This window comes from Eurosta solidaginis, chromosome 1 (assembly GCF_040869045.1).
Source record: "Eurosta solidaginis isolate ZX-2024a chromosome 1, ASM4086904v1, whole genome shotgun sequence".
NCBI classification, from domain to species: Eukaryota; Metazoa; Arthropoda; class Insecta; order Diptera; family Tephritidae; genus Eurosta; species Eurosta solidaginis.
Genome location: NC_090319.1, coordinates 73619108 through 73637730, shown reverse-complemented (window position 1 = coordinate 73637730; position 18623 = coordinate 73619108). Strand labels below are relative to the sequence as shown.

The window sequence follows — 18623 nt, the reverse complement described above, 5'->3', positions numbered from 1 at the left end:
ATATGTGGAACTTAAGAGCGAATTGAGAGTTTCACAGAGTTGCACTGCCACACCGCCATTTTATACAGGGTAAAAGTGTAACCCGTAAAGGCGTTGCCTGGTTTTTAGAATAGAACAACAACCCTCGCGCGACGTACAAAAAGCTAAGCACTTTAAGCGGCAATTACCCACCGACGTGTGCCGTACGTACGGACGTTTGTCGTACGAAACACGTTTGACCGAACCCTCAAGCCCGTAGGAATCAATGTATGCGTCTGTGTACATGTACATAACATATTTTTGCGTGTATTGTTTACAGATAAGCACTGTTGCCATTGACCAGTTTGCATGCATGCTTATGGAAACATCAACATTTTCCAATTTAATTTTTGATGTTGTAAAAGGCTGGAATTAATATTAAATAAATACAAATAGATTACATATTTATAATCTGCACTTTTACATAATTATTTTCACAATTTTTCAAACTTGAATTAGGTGTTTTTGCATAAAACTGCAAACGGTCAAAAATTAGCGCACAAAAGTTTACTAGGCAACTCTGTCTAGTGAGAGAGCGATCAGCTGACACGTTCTTACGGAAAAATTCAAAATTGTTTTGATTTTTACGTTCCGGGCTACGTACGTACGGGAGTTGCACGTGGGTGAGTTTTCGTTTCCCTTGCACACTCATATGATAGGTCGTGTCAGCTGACACGTTTTTGGTGCGTACGTTAGTGAGTAACTGCCGCTTAAGCCGGAAAAGAAAACGCTACCCTGCAAAAATTGTTGGATTACGTGTTCAATTTTCTTTATGTTGGAGTACTTTAACAATACTCCTTTGCAATGCGTTTGCAGACCACCATCAGCCGATCATTGCTCGTTTTTTAACGAGAGTGATCACGACACGATGACGATCGAACAGAGTTGCCAAAAGTAAAATATTGCATGCAACTAACTAATAATAAAATTTTACTTTGGCAACTCTGATAAAATGCAACAGCGTATTGGTTTTATGTATACATATTATATTAGTTTCTTTATTCACGTTTGCGTATGCGTATTATATCAGTTTCTTTATTCACGCAAATGCTAAATAACATAAGAATATTCGTAGTTTAAAATATAAAAGTTGTATTGCCCCTTTTCATTTACTTTCATTTTAAATTAATTTCGCTTCGATAATTCTTTCCGACACAATTCCTCTTTAGTACTTTGGCATATGATCCTCTGTGGGTGCGCCATGGAGTACTACAGTGAAAGTACTTTGGAAAGTACTCTCACGTATGTACTCTATGGAATACTCACAAACAAAGCGAGAGTGGGATCACCTACTCCTCTCCTAGGACATCGCAATGTTAATTGGAGCACATTTTTGTATGAATACGGATTAGATTTGGAGCAGTCCTATACTCCCAAAGGAGTATTCCATACATTATTTATAGAGTAACCGCGTTTTTTGAAGGCTATTAGTTTGATTCACAATGCCATATGGATCAATTTGTTGTTGCATTTGCATGCTAAATTTCTATCCGCATCTGGATCACGCTTCATTGGAACGTGCGTACTGTGAATTCACAGGGTTGATTCTTTGTTTATTGTTTACGTTAAGTCTAACACTACGCTTGAAAAAAAAAAAACCATCAAACGCTTTATGAATTAACGAGTACGAAAAACAAAGATAAAACTGAATTTAATCACAAGCCGTGCTTATAGAAATTCATGAAGATGTCTTTAGACAGAATGAATGCCAAGGATATATTAATGCGAGCTGTACAATGTGATCAAGCTGGGCGTATATTAGAGGCCCAAAATCTTTACCAAGACGGTATACACATTCTTATGGATCTACTACCTGGCGATGTCTGAGAAGCATTCCCGGACGCTGGAGTGGGCCAGGAGCGTCGTAGCTTGCGACGACCACACACCGGTGTCGAACGATGCGGGTGAGCAGCAGGGTTTGGGGGCTATGAAGCGGCAAAGGTCGGATGAGCGGAATGCCTCAACGACAAAAAGGGCCCGAGGAGGTGGGGACGCAATTTCGTTTAGCGAAATCGCTAAACGTGCAGGCTCCATCACCTTCGGGGTCCTGGATAGGAGTAGGGAGGATGGTGCCATCTCCCGAGAGGAGTGGCCGTGGGTCGCCAGCGCCATATCAGCGGCCTATATGACCGCTGTTATGGAGAGCCCAGGTACGCGGCCATGCTTCGAATACTCGGGGTGGTATCATGGTTTTAGACTGATTACTTGTGCTGACGAGCGGTCGGCCTGTATCTTTAAGAAAATAATTTCTTTGGTAGGGGAGGTCTGGAGGGGGGCCAGACTCGAGGCCGTGGAACGGAGGGATCTCCCCCTTCGACCGAGGGCTCGGGTGTGGTTGCCTGCCGGGCCATCTCAGCCGGAGAAAATACTCGAACTAATGCGTTACTGCAACCCGAACCTTCCGACGCATAACTGGAGGGTCCTCAGAGTAGAGGAGGCTGTTGGGCCACGTCGGCAAGTGCTGATTCTGCTAAACGCAGAGTCCACCGGTCCTCTCTCTGACACGAGGGGGGTTATCTCCTATGGCCTCGAGCGTGTGGTTCTTAAAATCTACCACGCCGATTCCAGGGGGGATGGTTCCTCTCCCACAGAGACTGTTCGGGAGGTGGAGGCGTCCGCAGGGGAGCCAGTACCCATGGTTGTGGATGCTGACTCCGCTAATTTGGACAGCGAAAGCACTGTTGACGTCCCGTCAATAGCGGGATCTGTCATCAGTGCTAGTCGTCTGGCTGATAGGGCCGAGGAGGAGCTCCTGGCCTCCGAGGGCGAATCATCGATGGCGGGATCCGTCATCAGTGTAAGTCGTCTGTTGGGGGAGGAGGAGGATCTCCTAGTCTCCGAGGGCGAAGCCGCCAAGGATGGGGTGCAGAAGAAGAAGAGTGGTGTTGATGGAAATCCGTCAAATCAAGCTTCAGTATTCTAAGGCGGCTTCCGCAAACTTGTTGCTCTGTCTTGAGAAAGGCGGAGTGGATATTGTCCTTGTCCAGGAGCCGTGGCTGAGTAGTAACGGCGGAAAAATTTCTGGATTAAGGACGGGAAAATTCAACACCTTGGTGCATGGGGAGGCAGGTAGGCCTAGATCCTGTGTGCTTATTAAAAAGGAATTTAAAGCTTTTATTCTCTCTAATTTCAGCAATGCTGACGTAACCACGGTCTGCCTCGAGCGAGGCAGTAGCGAATTGTGGGTGGTCTCAGCGTATATGCCCCATGGGGACGTAACGGGACCACCGCCTGTGATACTGGGCGAAATCACCGCTGAAGCAAGGCGGACAGGTGTTGGCGTAATCATAGGTGCCGATGCTAATGCACACCATAGCATATGGGGGAGCTCGGATACGAACACCAGAGGTGAGTCTTTATTTACTTTTATTGTAGATGAGGGACTTTGTATATGTAATAGGGGGAATGACCCGACTTTTATTACTGCGGTAAGGGAGGAGGTCTTGGACCTCACCCTGGTTAGCAGAGAACTGGAAGATCGGATATCTGGATGGAGGGTTCTCAACGAGCACTCTTTCTCTGATCACCGATATATTCAGTTCTCGGTGAATGAAGAACGTCCCGGTAAAATATCTTTTAGGAACCCTAAAAGTACCAACTGGGACTTGTATTGTAGGAAGTTGGGAGAGCTATTGCCTGAGGCGCCTATCGCTGGTTCGGACCTGTCCGAATCTGAAATAGACGATCTGGTGGAAAACTTCACCTTGGCAGGCAATAGCGCCTTTCAACAGTCCTGCCCACTGAAAACTTACAGGGGGAAGGGCAAGCCGCCCTGGTGGTCTGATTCCCTTGACGACCTAAGAGCGTCCAGTAGGCGGCTCTTTAATAGAGCCAGGAGGAGTAGACTACCCTCGGACTGGGAGCTTTATAAGGTGAGTCTGGGGATTTATAAATATGAAATAAGGTTAGCCAAGCGGGATTCATGGCGAAGCTTCTGCGAAAATGTGGAGGGCTGCAATGAATCCGCGAGGCTTAGAAAAATACTCTCTAGGAATCCCGCCCCTCGGGGGTATCTGAGAGATGATGGTGGGGACTGGTCGATGAGTAGCGAGGAGTCCCTGAGACTTTTACTGGACAATCATTTTCCCGATGTCCCAGTTGCGCAGGGATCTTCGCTTGCGTGGTCGGCGGTTGCTGGCCATGCAGAAATGCCTGCCATCCCACTACGGGAAAGTCAAATATCCTGGGCTTTAAATTCGTTCAAGCCCTATAAGTCACCCGGTCCGGATGGCATCATTCCTGCGCAACTTCAAAGGTCTTTAGGGATTTCCTGCCGCTGGTTGGCCATCATCTACACTAACTGCCTCAGGCTTAACTATATCCCTAGGTCGTGGCACACGGTTAGGGTCATCATTCCGAAGGCCGGCAGGGGCTCTCATGTAACACCTAAGGATTTCAGGCCAATCAGTCTCTCGTCGTTTCTTCTTAAGACGCTTGAGCGGCTGATTGACCTGTACCTACGAGAAAGGATACCTGGAGGGTTACTGTCGGCTTCACAGCATGCGTACTGCAAAGGCAGATCGACGGAAACGGCTCTCCATTCGATTGTAAAGCAAATAGAGGGGTCTCCAGAACATAAAGAGTATGCTCTGGGTGCCTTTCTAGACATCGAGAGGGCTTTTAACAATGTTCTACCGGGGGCAATCGAAAGAGCTCTGGTGGGTTTAGGAGTCGAAGCGGCTCTGGTTGAATTTATTAGCAAACTTCTATGCGGCAGAATTGTCGCAGCGGAGTGGGGAGGAGCCATAATAAGGAGGAAGGTGTGCAGGGGCACGCCACAGGGAGGTGTCCTATCTCCTCTGCTCTGGGTTGTGGTAGTCAACGAGCTTCTTGTGGAGCTGGAAGCCAATGGCTGTCGGGTGGTTGCCTATGCAGATGACCTCGCTATCCTAGTCAGGGGCAAATTTCTGGGCACCCTGCGCGATGTTCTGCAGGGATACCTGGATACTGTGGCTAGGTGGGCTGAATCATGTGGAGTGGCGGTCAACCCGGGAAAAACAGAATTGGTTCTTTTTACAAGGAGATATAAGATACCCGACTTCAGAACTCCTTCGATTGGAGGGGTACCGTTGGTACTTACTGACAGGGTTAAATATTTGGGAATTGTTCTGGACAAGAAGCTGTCCTGGAGGCCCAATGTGGAAGATAGGGCCAGGAAGGCCGCGGTTGCCTTGTACTGCTGCAGGGGGGCTATCGGAAAGAGATGGGGGCTCTCGCCAGGAGTAGTACACTGGCTTTATGAGATGGTTGTCAAACCGATTCTGCTATATGGGGTGCTGGTCTGGTGGAAAGCACTGGACACGGCGAGCACCTCCAAAATGCTAGTGTCAGTGCAACGGACGGCGCTTATCGGCATCAGTGGCGCTATGAGAACAACACCTACCTTGGCACTGAATGTCATGCTGAATATACATCCAGTAGATATTGCGGGAAAGGCAGCCGCGGCCCGGTCGTTGGTCAGGCTTCGTGATATGGGTTATATGCTTTCTGATTTCGGACACTCTAGCCTTCTTACTAGTTTCGACTTTATCCCGGACAGGACGGACTATTGCATGCCGGTGGCCGCTCCCTATACAACCTTCACCCCAGTCATTCCCCCGAGGGAGGAGTGGAGAAGAGGAATTATCTGGGGCATGGGACCGGTTAACTTGTTCACGGATGGGTCGAAGTTGGACGGAAAGGTTGGCGGGGGGGTCTTTTGTCAAGAGCTAAATGTAAGCCGCAAGTTTAAGTTGGCTGATCACTGCAGTGTATTCCAAGCGGAAGTTGCTGCGATTAAGGATGCGGTGGATGAAATGCTATCCAGCGCTACTACGGTTAGGGAATTTAACATCTACTCTGATAGCCAAGCGGCTATAAAGGCCTTGAGCTCAACTACAGTGCGATCGAGGGTGGTCTGGGAGTGCCTGACCACACTTGCGATTGCATCGAATTATTTTACAATTAAGATTATCTGGGTCCCGGGCCATAGTGATATTCCGGGTAACTGTCAAGCGAATCTCTTAGCCCGAATCGGTACAACTGAACCGGATGAAGATGGCTGTAGGGATTTCGGGATTCCGCTAGCCACCTGTGGATTGCTCTTCCATAGCTGGGCCTCGAGTCAGCTCAGCAAACGTTGGGCGGACACTACGTCTTGTAGGATATCAAGATCTTTCTGGCCGAAAGTGGATGGCAGGAGGTCTGCTGAAATAATTGGGTTCACTAAGGCTCACCTATCAATGGTCATTGGGGTTTTGACAGGGCACTGTCCCATGGGTGTCCATGCGGTACGTCTCAATATATTGGAAACTCCATCCTGCTGCAGCTGTATGGAGGATGATGAGGTGGAATCACCAAATCACTTTATGCTTGACTGCCCAACTTTTGCCAGAACTAGGCGAAAGTATTTTGGTCGTGACTCACTCGGATCTCCCGAGGAGCTATCCAAGGTTGAGATCGGGATCATTCGGAACTTTATCGTTGCTACCCAACGATTCTCTAAGTAGTTATATCTACGTCACCGTTAGTTTAGTTTATTATATGTGGTATCACAACGGACCGTCATGTTGTCCAAGTGAGCTTCCTCTCATCAGGGAAGCTACCACCCAACCTGACCTGACCTGAGTACCTGGCGAAAGCGACGTGGCTAAGAAAAAGGTTTTCTATGAAAGGATTAAAGAGTATATAGAACGCGCGGAGCAAATCAAGGAGCGCATACAAAAGCATGTGACCCGGGGAGAGTTGGTAACTAACATTCCAATAGTTGAAAATTCAGTGGGTAACAGCTATCAATCACTTTTTGGAGCATATCTAAATGCAGACGTAAAAGAGGTCCTAATTGAAGAACCGTACCTGCACGAAAGACATCACTTCGAGAATCTTGTAACTTTTCTCGAATTACTTGTTAAAAACTGCAGACATCTTAAATATGTTCGATTGGTCACCAAAACTGATCAAAAAGGCTCTGAGAATCAAAGGGAGGTACTCGAACAGATTACGACAGACATGTCCAGACGTAATGTAACGTTTAGCACAAAATTCGAAGATACTCTACACGACCGCAAAATCGTACTTAGCAATGGCTATATCATAAAAATTGGTCGTGGACTGAATTTCTTTAAAGCTAGAAACTCGCGCTACAGCTTAGGATTATGCGATTATGACTTTCGAAAGTGTCGGCAAACTGATGTGGATATTTGGCGTGCAAAAAATTGCATGGCTTAGAATTTCATTTAAGTTTTATTATATACCAAATATAAATTTGTATTTTATATTTCTCTTTAAGTATTAACGATCCTCATTTAGAGATTGCATCATGTTCATGGTATTTTCTTAAACTTTTTTAAATATATATAAGCATACCTGAAGTATTTTTGGTTAAGAATTTTGCATTCATCCTCTCAACAAAATGTTTTTGTTCTTACAAATCTTACCTTAAAAAACCTTGAATAATGTATGTACTTATTAAAATACATTTTCTAAAAATACAATTTCTCTCGTGAGCCTTATGTCTTGTACCTTTAGATATATTGGCAACTTTTCGAGTCTGATATCGTGGGATTTGCACGTGATCTTTGAAATTTTGCAGCCCCGTGCTTCCGTCTACGCTTTTACTGCTTCGTGAATCATATGCATCTGCTGTCACTTTTTGGTTTCTCCCAAACGGATTTAGACATTTATCGTCGATTCATCGAGTGCTGCATTCTCCTCTACCAACTTTGTCAGCCTTGAAATTTTACTAAAAATGTGTGAAATAAGCAACGAAATGTAGAGAATATTGTAAGTTTTCGGAATTATTTATTCGTTGTTGTTGTTGTTTTTGTTGTAGCTATAAGTACACTTCCCGAAGGCTGTTGTTGTTGTAGCAGTGCTTCACCCAATCCAATAGGTGCGACCGATCACAAATTGTCATCAATATCCTCGAACGGAAGTCCATGGAAACTTGCTGTTTCAACAGGAGTGGACCATAATGGGAGGCGTGTTAGAGGCGTTGGTTCCATATTACAATTAAAGAGATGGTTGGTGTCATGTGGGGATACATAGCAAGCAGGGCATACATTTTGTATGTCGGGGTTGATTCTGGATAGGTAAGAGTTTAACCTGTTACAGTATCCAGATCGAAGTTGAGCTAGAGTTACTCGCGTTTCCCTGGGGAGTGTTCGTTCCTCTTCCGCAAGTTTTGGGTACTGTTCCTTGAGTACTGGATTCACTGGGCAATTCCTGGCATAAAGGTCCGACGCCTGTTTGTGGAGTTCACTGAGGACCTGCTTGTGTTTTTTGGTTTCATACGGCTGAGTTCTCTGGTGCCGTATTTCCTCATAATGCTTACGGAGATGACTCCTTAAGCCCCTGGGCGGTGTTGGCTCATCAATCAGATGCCTGCTGGGATGCCCAGGTTTCTGGGTATTCAACAGCAACTGTTTGGTTAACATCTCATTTCTCTCCCTGATGGGAAGTATTTGTTGGCGGGTGGAGAAATAACACGTATTTTAAGCTGTATTACCTTGTAAAATTCATTTAATTCAGGTGTAATTCTGTACAAAGGAAATGATTAACTTATATTGCAATTATATGATTGTAAATCTAATTATAAGCATGGTCGTGGTCGTGATCGTGATCGTGATCGCTAAAATACTTGTGCTGCTTGTCCTCCTTGTTCAACGCCGCCAACGAAAAAAAAGGGAAAAGGCAAAGGATGAACTCGTGTAGGCGATTTACTTGACATACAGACACAAGGTTGCATTTTGAAGTAGAATAAATTTGTAACTTTAGGTACTCAAGGGTGTACTGGTTTGTTGCGCGCTAACATTCCCCCTTCCGTGAACTTCATGCTCTGGCGTGGGGTTCACCGATTTCAGATCGAGGCGCGCAAGTTTCACCACTGGGCGGGTGACCAAGGTGCTGGAGGTTTTGACCACTGCACTCCTGACTTGCCCGTCAGCGCTGCGTATGACATCTAGTACCCTTCCTCTTACCCATGTGTTCCGCTTTGTGTTCTCGTCTACGATTATGACGATGTCATCTGGAGCGATTGGTATTTCGGGGGTATGGAACCATTTTGCGCGTCTGGTTAGACCCGGTAAGTATTCACGGAGCCATCTTCTCCAAAATCGGTCCGCTAAGTCGCCGGCATTGCGAAAGCTTTCGTTCAGCTGTGTAGGAAGACCTACGTCGATGTCATCCTTTTCTCTTATGCCGCTGGAATTGCCGAGAAGGAAATGATTTGGCGTCAGAGCCTCGCTTTCGTGTGAGTCAAGCGGAATATATGTTAGTGGTCGCATATTGATGATGCTCTCAACGTCAGCTAGGGCAGCTCTCAGCACTTCTTCGCGCAAACCACCTTTTGGTAATATGTCCATCAAGACTGATTTCACCGAGCGAACCATGCGCTCCCATGCCCTACCCATATGTGGCGCTGCTGGTGGTATAAAGGACCATTCGATTTCAGGATATTTTTGTATAATAGCGTCAGACGATATTTTCTCGATCTCTTCCGCCAGTATTCGACTGGCGCCTCTAAAATTGGTCCCGTTGTCGGATAGAATTCGCCTGGGAACGCCTCTTCTGGCAATAAACAATTTCAGAATGAGTAGAAATGAGTCAGTCGGGAGTGATGGCGCAAGCTCAATGTGAACAGCTCGAATGGTCATACACGTAAATATAACGCCCCACCGTTTCTCATGCCTTCTTCCTGCCATCACGTCAAAGGGTCCAAAATAGTCAACCCCTGTGTATGCGAAGGGGTGAGTAAATGCTGCAAGACGATCTACCGGAAGTCTGCCCATTTCTGGTGGATTTGGCGTGGCCCGTTGGTTGCGACATTGTTGACAGACCTTTGCAACCGCTCTCACTAATGCACGTAATCCCGGAATGCAGAATCGCTGCCTCATCTCATTTACCACTATCTCGTTGTGATGGTGATGGAATTTGCGGTGGTAGAAGTCTCCGATGAGATTTGTAACGCTGTGATGCCGCGGGAGAATTATCGGTTGTTTTAGATCTGATGGCACTCCCCTTGCTTCGTCGATTCGTCCCTTTACGCGCAGCAGACCGTACTTATCTGTGAATGGAGGTAGTTTGTAAATTGAGCTTTTACGACTTACCCCGCCGGTTCTCAGTTGATTGAGTTCTTCGCTGTAACATTCGCGCTGGCACATACGAAATATCAGAAGCTCGGCACTTGTGCAAGTCGTATCGTACAGCAGCATCTGAGTTATAGGGTTTTTAATCGGAGCCCTTATAGTCAATCGAAGAAATCGGAGAACGCACATCTGTGCTGAACGTAGTTTCTCCCATTTGCTGAATCTTTTGGGATCTGGTGATGCACCCTCTTCAACCGAGATGTCAGCTGCTATGTGCTGTATCGTTTCCAGGGTGGATTGCGATTGTTGTATTTCGGATGTGTGCCAGGAAGTGTCCGGGAGTCTCAGAAACTCCGGTCCCGTAAACCATCTGTCGGCGCTGTTAACGTCGAGTTTGGGATTCCACTTAGTGGCGTCGTCCGCGACGTTGTGCTTTGATGGCACCCACCGCCATTCGTTGACTTGTGATTCTTCTAAGATTTCGCCGACGCGTACGGCCACAAATTGGTGGAACTTTCTGGTGTCAGACCTTATCCAGCATAACACGTCCTTCGAATCGGACCAGAAGATACGACGGCTAATATGTATAGAGATCTCTTGTTGTATAAATTTAGCGAGCCGAAGCCCAAGAATTGCAGCCATCAGCTCAAGCCTCGGAATAGACAGCGGCTTTAATGGGGCGACTCTGGTTTTTGATGCTACTAGGCTGCACTGAACTTCGCCGATTACGTTGGAACGCAGGAATGCTACAGCCGCATATGCTGATACACCGGCGTCTACAAAAACATGCAGCTGGTTATCGTCACTACGGTTCGCCAAGACATAGCAGCGTGGAATTCGGATGTCGTTAATGTATTTCAGCTTACGCACCCACTGCCACCACGCCGATCGTTCTTTGTTATGCACGGGCTCGTCCCAGGCCACCCCTGACCGCCAAACATCTTGCAGAACTGCCTTAGCCTCGATCACAAAAAAGCCTAGCAGACCCAAGGGGTCGAATATCGTCATCACCACTCGGAGCATTTGCCTCTTCGTTGGTATGCTTGATTCGTCAAAAACATCCGGCTTGAAATTATGTTTGAAGGTTAACTCGTCACTGTTCGGCAGCCACCACATGCCGAGAACCTTTTGGAATTCCGAACTTGGCTCGTCAAAGCACTTGTTTATAGACTCTGATCCTCCCATGAGTGTCTGCACAACTCGCGCAGAATTTGACAGCCAACTCCGCATCTCGAACCCGCCTTCACCGTGGATGTGGCGGACATCATTAGCTAAGCGAATCATCTCATCTTCGTCGTCTACGCTATGCAGCCAATCGTCTACAAATGTATTTTGAACGATTGCTGCCACTGCTTGAGGAAGCTCTTTCTCGAAACGTTGCGCATTTTTGTCTTTTATATAGTTGGCTAAAGATGGGGAGCAAGACGCTCCAAACGTCATAACAGTCATAGTCAATACATCAGGCCGCCGGCTGGTATCGCCATCCCTCCAAAGAAACTGTTGCGCCACCTGGTCCTCTTTCCTTACATGTATTTGGTGGAACATTTCACGGATGTCCCCGCATATAGCCACCGGTCGTTCACGAAACCTCATTAAAACACCCACCATCGATCGTAAGAGGTCAGGGCCTGTAAGCAATACGTGGTTCAGGCTTGTGTTTTGCACCTTGGCCGCCGCATCCCATACGATTCGTCTCTTATTTTTGTTAACATTCATGACGGTGAACATTGGTACGAACCAGGACTTACCTCCTTTAGTGACTTCGTCGGCGGAAAGCTTTCGAGCGTACCCCTTGTCGATGTAGTGATTCATTTTCTCAATGACGAATTCTTTCAACTCGGCGCACTTTTCCATCTTTCTTTCAACACATTGAAGTCGATGATAAGCCATTTGGAAGGAGTCGGGTAAATCAGTTATGTCGTATCTCCATAAGAGGCCAGTCTCCCACTTCTTCTCGCATGGTTTATATTTGACTGTATTTTGCATTATGGTATATGCGCGTTCGTCTGCCTTTGACCTGAGGGGTTTGACGGTGGGACTGGTACCTATCGATTCTATGGAAAAATATGTTCTCATCATGCTGTCCACTTGATTATCTCGCGTACAGGGGCATACGTGCAACAAGCTTTCCTCTACTGGATGATCGGAATTTTTATGGCCATATACCGACCAGCCTAACTTGCAACGCGCAGCTACTAGATCATCACCCTCAACTTCGTGTACCTCTATCGGAATGGAGAGCTTTGTGTTATCCAAACCTATCAACAAACGTGCTCTGCAATTAGTGTATGGTACAATAGGCAGTGGTCTCAAGTGATGGTGCTCTGCCAGCTCTTCGGCGTTTAGAGATTGTTGCGGTAGTTCTAGGTTAGTGATGGTGCGCACGTTACGCATACGGTATCGCGTTGAGTTTTCTCCTCTGCCAGATATTTCGCAGCCTACAAACTTCGAGTTAGCCTCTTGTTGAGTGATATCGCCTGTCCATCTCAAACAAAGTTCTTCGCTGGGACCGTCAAGCCCCAAGTGCTCGGCCAAGCTATTATCCATCAGTGTGCACGATGCTCCTTCGTCGATGAGGGCAAACGTCTCTAAAGTTGATTTCGGTTCATAAAGAGTCACCGGAATGTAGCGGAAGATTGTTCTCTTGAATTTGCGCTGATGGAATAGGACTGTGGGCCCGTCATTATTGTTCACCTTGCTGTTGTCAGCTCCAAATGATCGACTATGTAATAGTGGGTTATGGGCCATTCTACAACCGTCAATTCCGCACTCTTTCTTGGATGCACAGCGCCGAAACAAATGCGTTTCGAAGCAACGGATGCATAGTTTTTTGTCCTTCACCACCTGCCAACGTTCGTTTCTGCTCTTTGCCTTGAAGTTTTGACACTCGGAGAGGTTATGGTCGTTGCCACACAGATGACAGAGAGGTTTTGTTCTAGCATGCCCTTTGGAATTACTGTCGTGAATGAGGACTCTTTCTTTGTTGCCCCTTCGTCCCGCTTTTTCTTCCCCAGTCGTATAAGTGGGAAAGCTAAGTGGTGTCACTTGGCTGGCGCACGATGCTAGGCCGAAAAGCCAATCATCAAATGCTATAATGTCGACGCGAGCCGTGGTCATTCGACGGCGACCCCAATCTAGTTTCATATCCCCTGGAAGTTTGGCCAGCAACTCATTTATCAACATTGGATCATTAAGATAGTCGCTAAGACCCAACGCCTGCATCGTTGCCCTATAATTTTGAACGGCCAGAGCGAGATCGATTAGGGTGTGCAACCGATCAGTTTTTACTGTTGGCATTTGTCTCAACTTGCGCTGAAGTGTATCGTGGATTACATCGGGTCGCCCGAAAAGCATGCGCAATGTAGCAATGGCAAGGTGAACGGTGGAGGGCATCATTAGTTTCCCTCTCACAGCTTCTAGAGCCGCCCCGCGTAGTGACTTTTGAAGTCGAATTAGATTTTCCTGTTCAGTGAACCCACAACGTTCAGTTGATTGCTCGTAGTTCGTGATGAAGAGCGGCCACTCCTCTGCTTTTCCAGAGAAGAGTGGCAGATCTTTACTAAGCACGTGTCGTGCTGCCGCTTGCGATGGTGTCAGGCTTACGTCCAGATTGTACCGAAGCTGCGTGTATAGACCACCCCACGTGCTGTCGCTGACGGGCGCTAAACCTCCATGTGGTTGCCCGGAACAGCCGTGCACTGGTGAGACGGGTTGGTATGGTGCGGCAGCGCCATATGTTCCTATATATGCAGTGCCCACGTTAGCCTGTGATGTATCGAATGGCAATTGCGATGCATGCTGGTCGTTACCCCTTTGAATGGATGTGAAAATGGTACTATTCGGTCCGTGACGGCTCTGACCGTACACGCATCCAGATGGGTGAGCAAACGTTGAGTTTAGTTGAGGTTTACCAATATAAGAGGGTACACCATTATAAAGATATTGGTTATGCATCATATGTGTGCTAGTATAACATGGCTGTTGACTTATGGGTACACCCAGGCCTCCGAGCCCGGCATGTAGCGGTGACATTTGGTAAGCACTATTCGTGGAAAATATTCCGGACACACTCCCTGGCATTGTGGTAGCAGGTGTTCCAATTGATAAATTACCCGCCGTAACATGTGATTGTGGATTACTGCTGCATGCACCAATAAGCGGAGGTGCATCACTAACAAGGGAAACTTCGGAATTTTGCAAGTCATTCATGGCGTGTTAGCAAATGGCGGATGCGTAGAAATAATATATTTTCCACAACGTGCTTTCGTTTGTCGTTTTCCACAAGTATTTTAGAATGTTGGCGGGTGGAGAAATAACACGTATTTTAAGCTGTATTACCTTGTAAAATTCATTTAATTCAGGTGTAATTCTGTACAAAGGAAATGATTAACTTATATTGCAATTATATGATTGTAAATCTAATTATAAGCATGGTCGTGGTCGTGATCGTGATCGTGATCGCTAAAATACTTGTGCTGCTTGTCCTCCTTGTTCAACGCCGCGAACGAAAAAAAAGGGAAAAGGCAAAGGATCCAATGCAATGCCTTAACGTCAGTTGAACTCGTGTAGGCGATTTACTTGACATACAGACACAAGGTTGCATTTTGAAGTAGAATAAATTTGTAACTTTAGGTACTCAAGGGTGTACTGGTTTGTTGCGCGCTAACAGTATTATCGCCTCATTATGTAGATGGTGTTCTGGGGACATAAGAAGGCAGCCCGTGGCGGTTCTGAGAGCAGTACTTTGGCAGGCCTGTAGCTTCTTCCAGTGAGTAGTTTTTAGGCTTGGGGACCATATAGGGGACGCGTAGCATGCAATCGGCTGGCCAATTGCTTTGTAAGTGGTAATGAGCGTTTATTTGTCTTTTCCCCAAGTACTGCCAGCAAGAGATTTGAGGATTTTATTACGGCTCTGGATTTTCGGTACAATTGCGGCTGCATGCTCACCAACATCACACGTCACACCGAAGATTTAGGGTTGTAGGACACCCCAGCGGGTTAGGGGATCAGAATATACCCGCGGCAGGTATGCCTGTCGTAAGAGGCGACTAAAATACCAGATTCAAGGGGCTGTGTAGCGCAACCTTTCAGGTTGCCGGCGCAATATATAGCTTCTCCAAACCCAATTGTCAACCTCACCTATCCGCGGCGAATCCTGTTTCACTAACAGACGAGGCTCTGGCGACCCCAATCTCCTCATGGAACTTGGGGGAAGGGAGGGAGGGAATGGCCTGAAGGTTTAACGCGGCCACATAAATCGTTCCCGAGATGGTCGAGCTAGCACCTTAATGGTGCTATGGTACCGGAGCGTACCGGATTTGTATCCGGCAAAGGACCATCACATCGATAACACTCCCCAAAGCCTTCGGGGAGCAACCTTATCCCTACAACAACAACAACAACAGGGGTGTAGGACAGTCGGTAGCGTAGTGCTATCGACGTGGATGTTCAAAATGGTCGACATTTGGATGTCCATGTTGTAAATAAGGTTGCGGCTACTGGCGATAGGAGAGATATCGGGTGATATGACTCCTATGTTAGCTGGTTTCCCAGGCTTTAGTAGCGGGACCACCTTGGCCATTTTCCATTTTTCGGGAATGACAAAGGTGGAAAGTGACAGGTTGAAGACATATGCTAAAATATGAAACCCTCTTTCCCTATGCTTTTAAGCATCGGCATGACTATGCCGTCTGGGCCCACTGCTTTCGATGGCTTAGCATGACCGATGGCATCCTCAACCTCTTTGGCGGTGATGGTAATTGGAGACGCGCTGAATTTATGTTTATGTGCGTGTCTGTTGGCCCTCCGTCTATTTTTGTCGACCGTAGAATGCATTATATATTGTCGGCAAAAAGCGCTCGCGCATTTTTTTGCATCCGAAAGCACTTTATCGCCAAAGGCGATGGAAATTTTTTCATTGTGCTTAGACGGATTCGATAGGGACTTTACGGTGGACCAAAGCTTACCTACACCGGCAGAGAGGTTAAAACCGCTAAGGTGATCCTCCTATTTCGACCGCTTGTGTCCATCCACAAACAATCTGATGCGTTGGTTTATATCCCTTATTTGGCGGTCGCCGGGATCGAGCTGTCTTATAAGGTCACGTTCTCTCGCTAAATTTGCGGCCACCGCCGGAAAGTGGGGCCGAATTTCGGGAATTCTACCGGCGGGAATGAAGCAAGCCGAGGCGGATTCAATAACCTTGCAGAAAGCACGCTCCCCTTGGCGAGCACCAGTCGGAATAGGGAGGGCAACAAAGCGGTTGTCTGTAAGGGATTTGTATTCGTCCCACTTTCCTTTTTTAAAGCTTATGAAAGTGCATTTTTCTGTCGGATGCCAATGTTACCATCGCCTGCCAGTTGACACAGTTTACGAGTCCTGCGCTCTCGATAGATATATCCGGCGAACTGTGACAGCTTCCTACCATACGTATGGGGGCGTCTCCGTTTATTGTGCAGAACGTCGTTTCTTCTATTTGATCCGCCAACATCTCACCCCTACTGTCTGCCTGTAAGTTTGAATGCCATAGATCGTGATGGGCATTGAAATTGCCCAAGATAATGCGATTATTGCCAGTGAGTAAGGCGCCGATATTAGGGCGATATCCACAGGGGCAACAGGTGGTAGGAGGGTTGTAGATGTTGATGATTTCTAGGTTCGCATCGCCTGACCGGACAGATAAGCATTGACGTTCTAAGACACTGTCCCTGCGGCCGATGTCGGAATCAAATATATGATATTGCACAGAGTGGTGTATGATAAACGCGAGGCCGCCTCCATTTCCGCTCTCGCGATCTTTTCTGTGGACATTATACCCAGAACAGGTCTGCAGAGCAGATCTTGTTGAGAGTTTAGTCTCTTGAATCGCAGCAATGCGGATATTGTGCCGCTTCATGAAATGGACTACCTCCGTGATATTCGCAGTTAATCCATTACAGTTTAACTGCAGAATTCTTAAGTGCAACGGGGGAGACGTCGTCACTCTGGGACTAAGTTACGGTGACTACGCCTTGGTTGTGAAAGGCTAGGACGCAACAGCTGTTGTGAACCTGGGACTGGACGTCCTTGGGTAAGCATTGGAGTACCCGGTATATTTGGGTTTGCGGCCTGGCAACATGACGCAAGGAAACCCGTCGTGGGGTTGCCGTCGCGGAGACCAGAACATCTAGGAAAATGGCACCGTCCAAGGCAGGCGCTAAGAGTCTGTTTCCTGACCTACACGATTGCTGCCGGAAAGGTGGGGGGGGGGGGGGGGGGGGAGAGAGAAGACGGGGACAGGGGCTGATGCTCTGCATTGCTACCGACTCTACTACGGAGATTGTAGGTTTGAGTGGGAGCGGCCGTACGAGTTGGTACCGCCGTGGGGCGCGAGCAGCAGCGGGTACTTGTTGTGGCTTGTTGAGCAGCGTGGCTGCTAGAAGGGGGCCCTAAAGCGTAGACTACGGGACGCCCTTTGGCGTGAACAGCAAGGAACCAAAAAAGATTTATAAAAGTAACGTGGACGTCGGGTTTTGGGATCTAGCCCAGAACAACCTGTCCGATGCAACCATCCCTTGCACGAGACACACTGACAAGAGTATGACCGTCCTAAAAAGATTCTTTCCGGCAGACGCAGCAAAACCATTTCTCAGGACCGGGGTCAGGAGACGGACCCGGATTGGGTTCGATACCTTCCCGGAGCAAGAGAATATTCTGCAGTCCCGCTGCAAGGAGCTGCTGGGAGGGTGACAATTTGTGGGAGGGACGCAACAAATTAAATGGGGTTACACTGAAATGACAGTCCTTGGTCGGGAAAAATTCCGAGTCGGCACGGTACTTAGAACCGACTGCCTTGGGAAGCGACTTCCCGAAGGCCTTGGAGAGTGTTGTCGATTTTGATGGTCCTTTGCCGTATGCAGTTCCCGTGCGTTCCGGTAACAAGCACCGTTAAGGCACTACCCCGACCATCTCGGGATCGATTAAGTTTAACTACATGAAACTTTCAAGGCCATACCTCCCTCCCACCCCCTAGATCCATGAGGAACTTAGGCTCGCCAGAGCCTCGGATGTTAAAGTAATAGGATTCGCCCCGACAATTCGATTGGAGAATCTATATTTTGCGCTGGCAACACCTTTGAAGGGTTGCGCTACACAACCTCTTGAATAAATTTGGTATTTTAGTCGCCTCTTCCGACAGGAATACCTGCCGCGGGTATATTCTAAGCCCCCTAACACACTGGGGGTCTTAATAGTCTTCTTTTGTGATTCGTAAAAGCTCTTTTCAGAATTTTGTCTCAAACCTTATGGGATTAGCTAGAGATATTTTTTGCATTGTTATCGGTATCTGTTTGATTGAAAACTGATGAACGTTGTTATCGATAACAAATAATTATTCTTCGACTACAAACCGGCAACATATCGATAACTGGACGATGACACACCTTATCTTTACAATAAAAAATGTATAGCTTTTCAATAGCACGCTCATAAAATCATTTGCTCACAAATTGGCAATACTCCGATAGCAAATAGATTACTTTTTGATGGCAAATAGATATTTTC

At 47.1% G+C, this 18623-nt stretch overlaps 2 protein-coding genes across 3 annotated transcripts in view; both read left to right on the top strand.

The window, feature by feature from the left end:
• The window catches only part of LOC137235079 (IDLSRF-like peptide), a 354667-nt gene that overhangs the window by 203815 nt on the left and 132229 nt on the right, over nt 1-18623 (top strand). The window lies entirely within an intron of this gene.
• On the top strand, nt 1579-7508 carry LOC137244610 (MIT domain-containing protein 1-like). Its single transcript, XM_067773887.1, has 2 exons — nt 1579-1831; nt 6629-7508. Exons 1-2 carry the CDS (start codon nt 1699-1701, stop codon nt 7222-7224), a joined length of 729 nt encoding a protein of 242 aa, XP_067629988.1. The 5' UTR covers nt 1579-1698; the 3' UTR covers nt 7225-7508.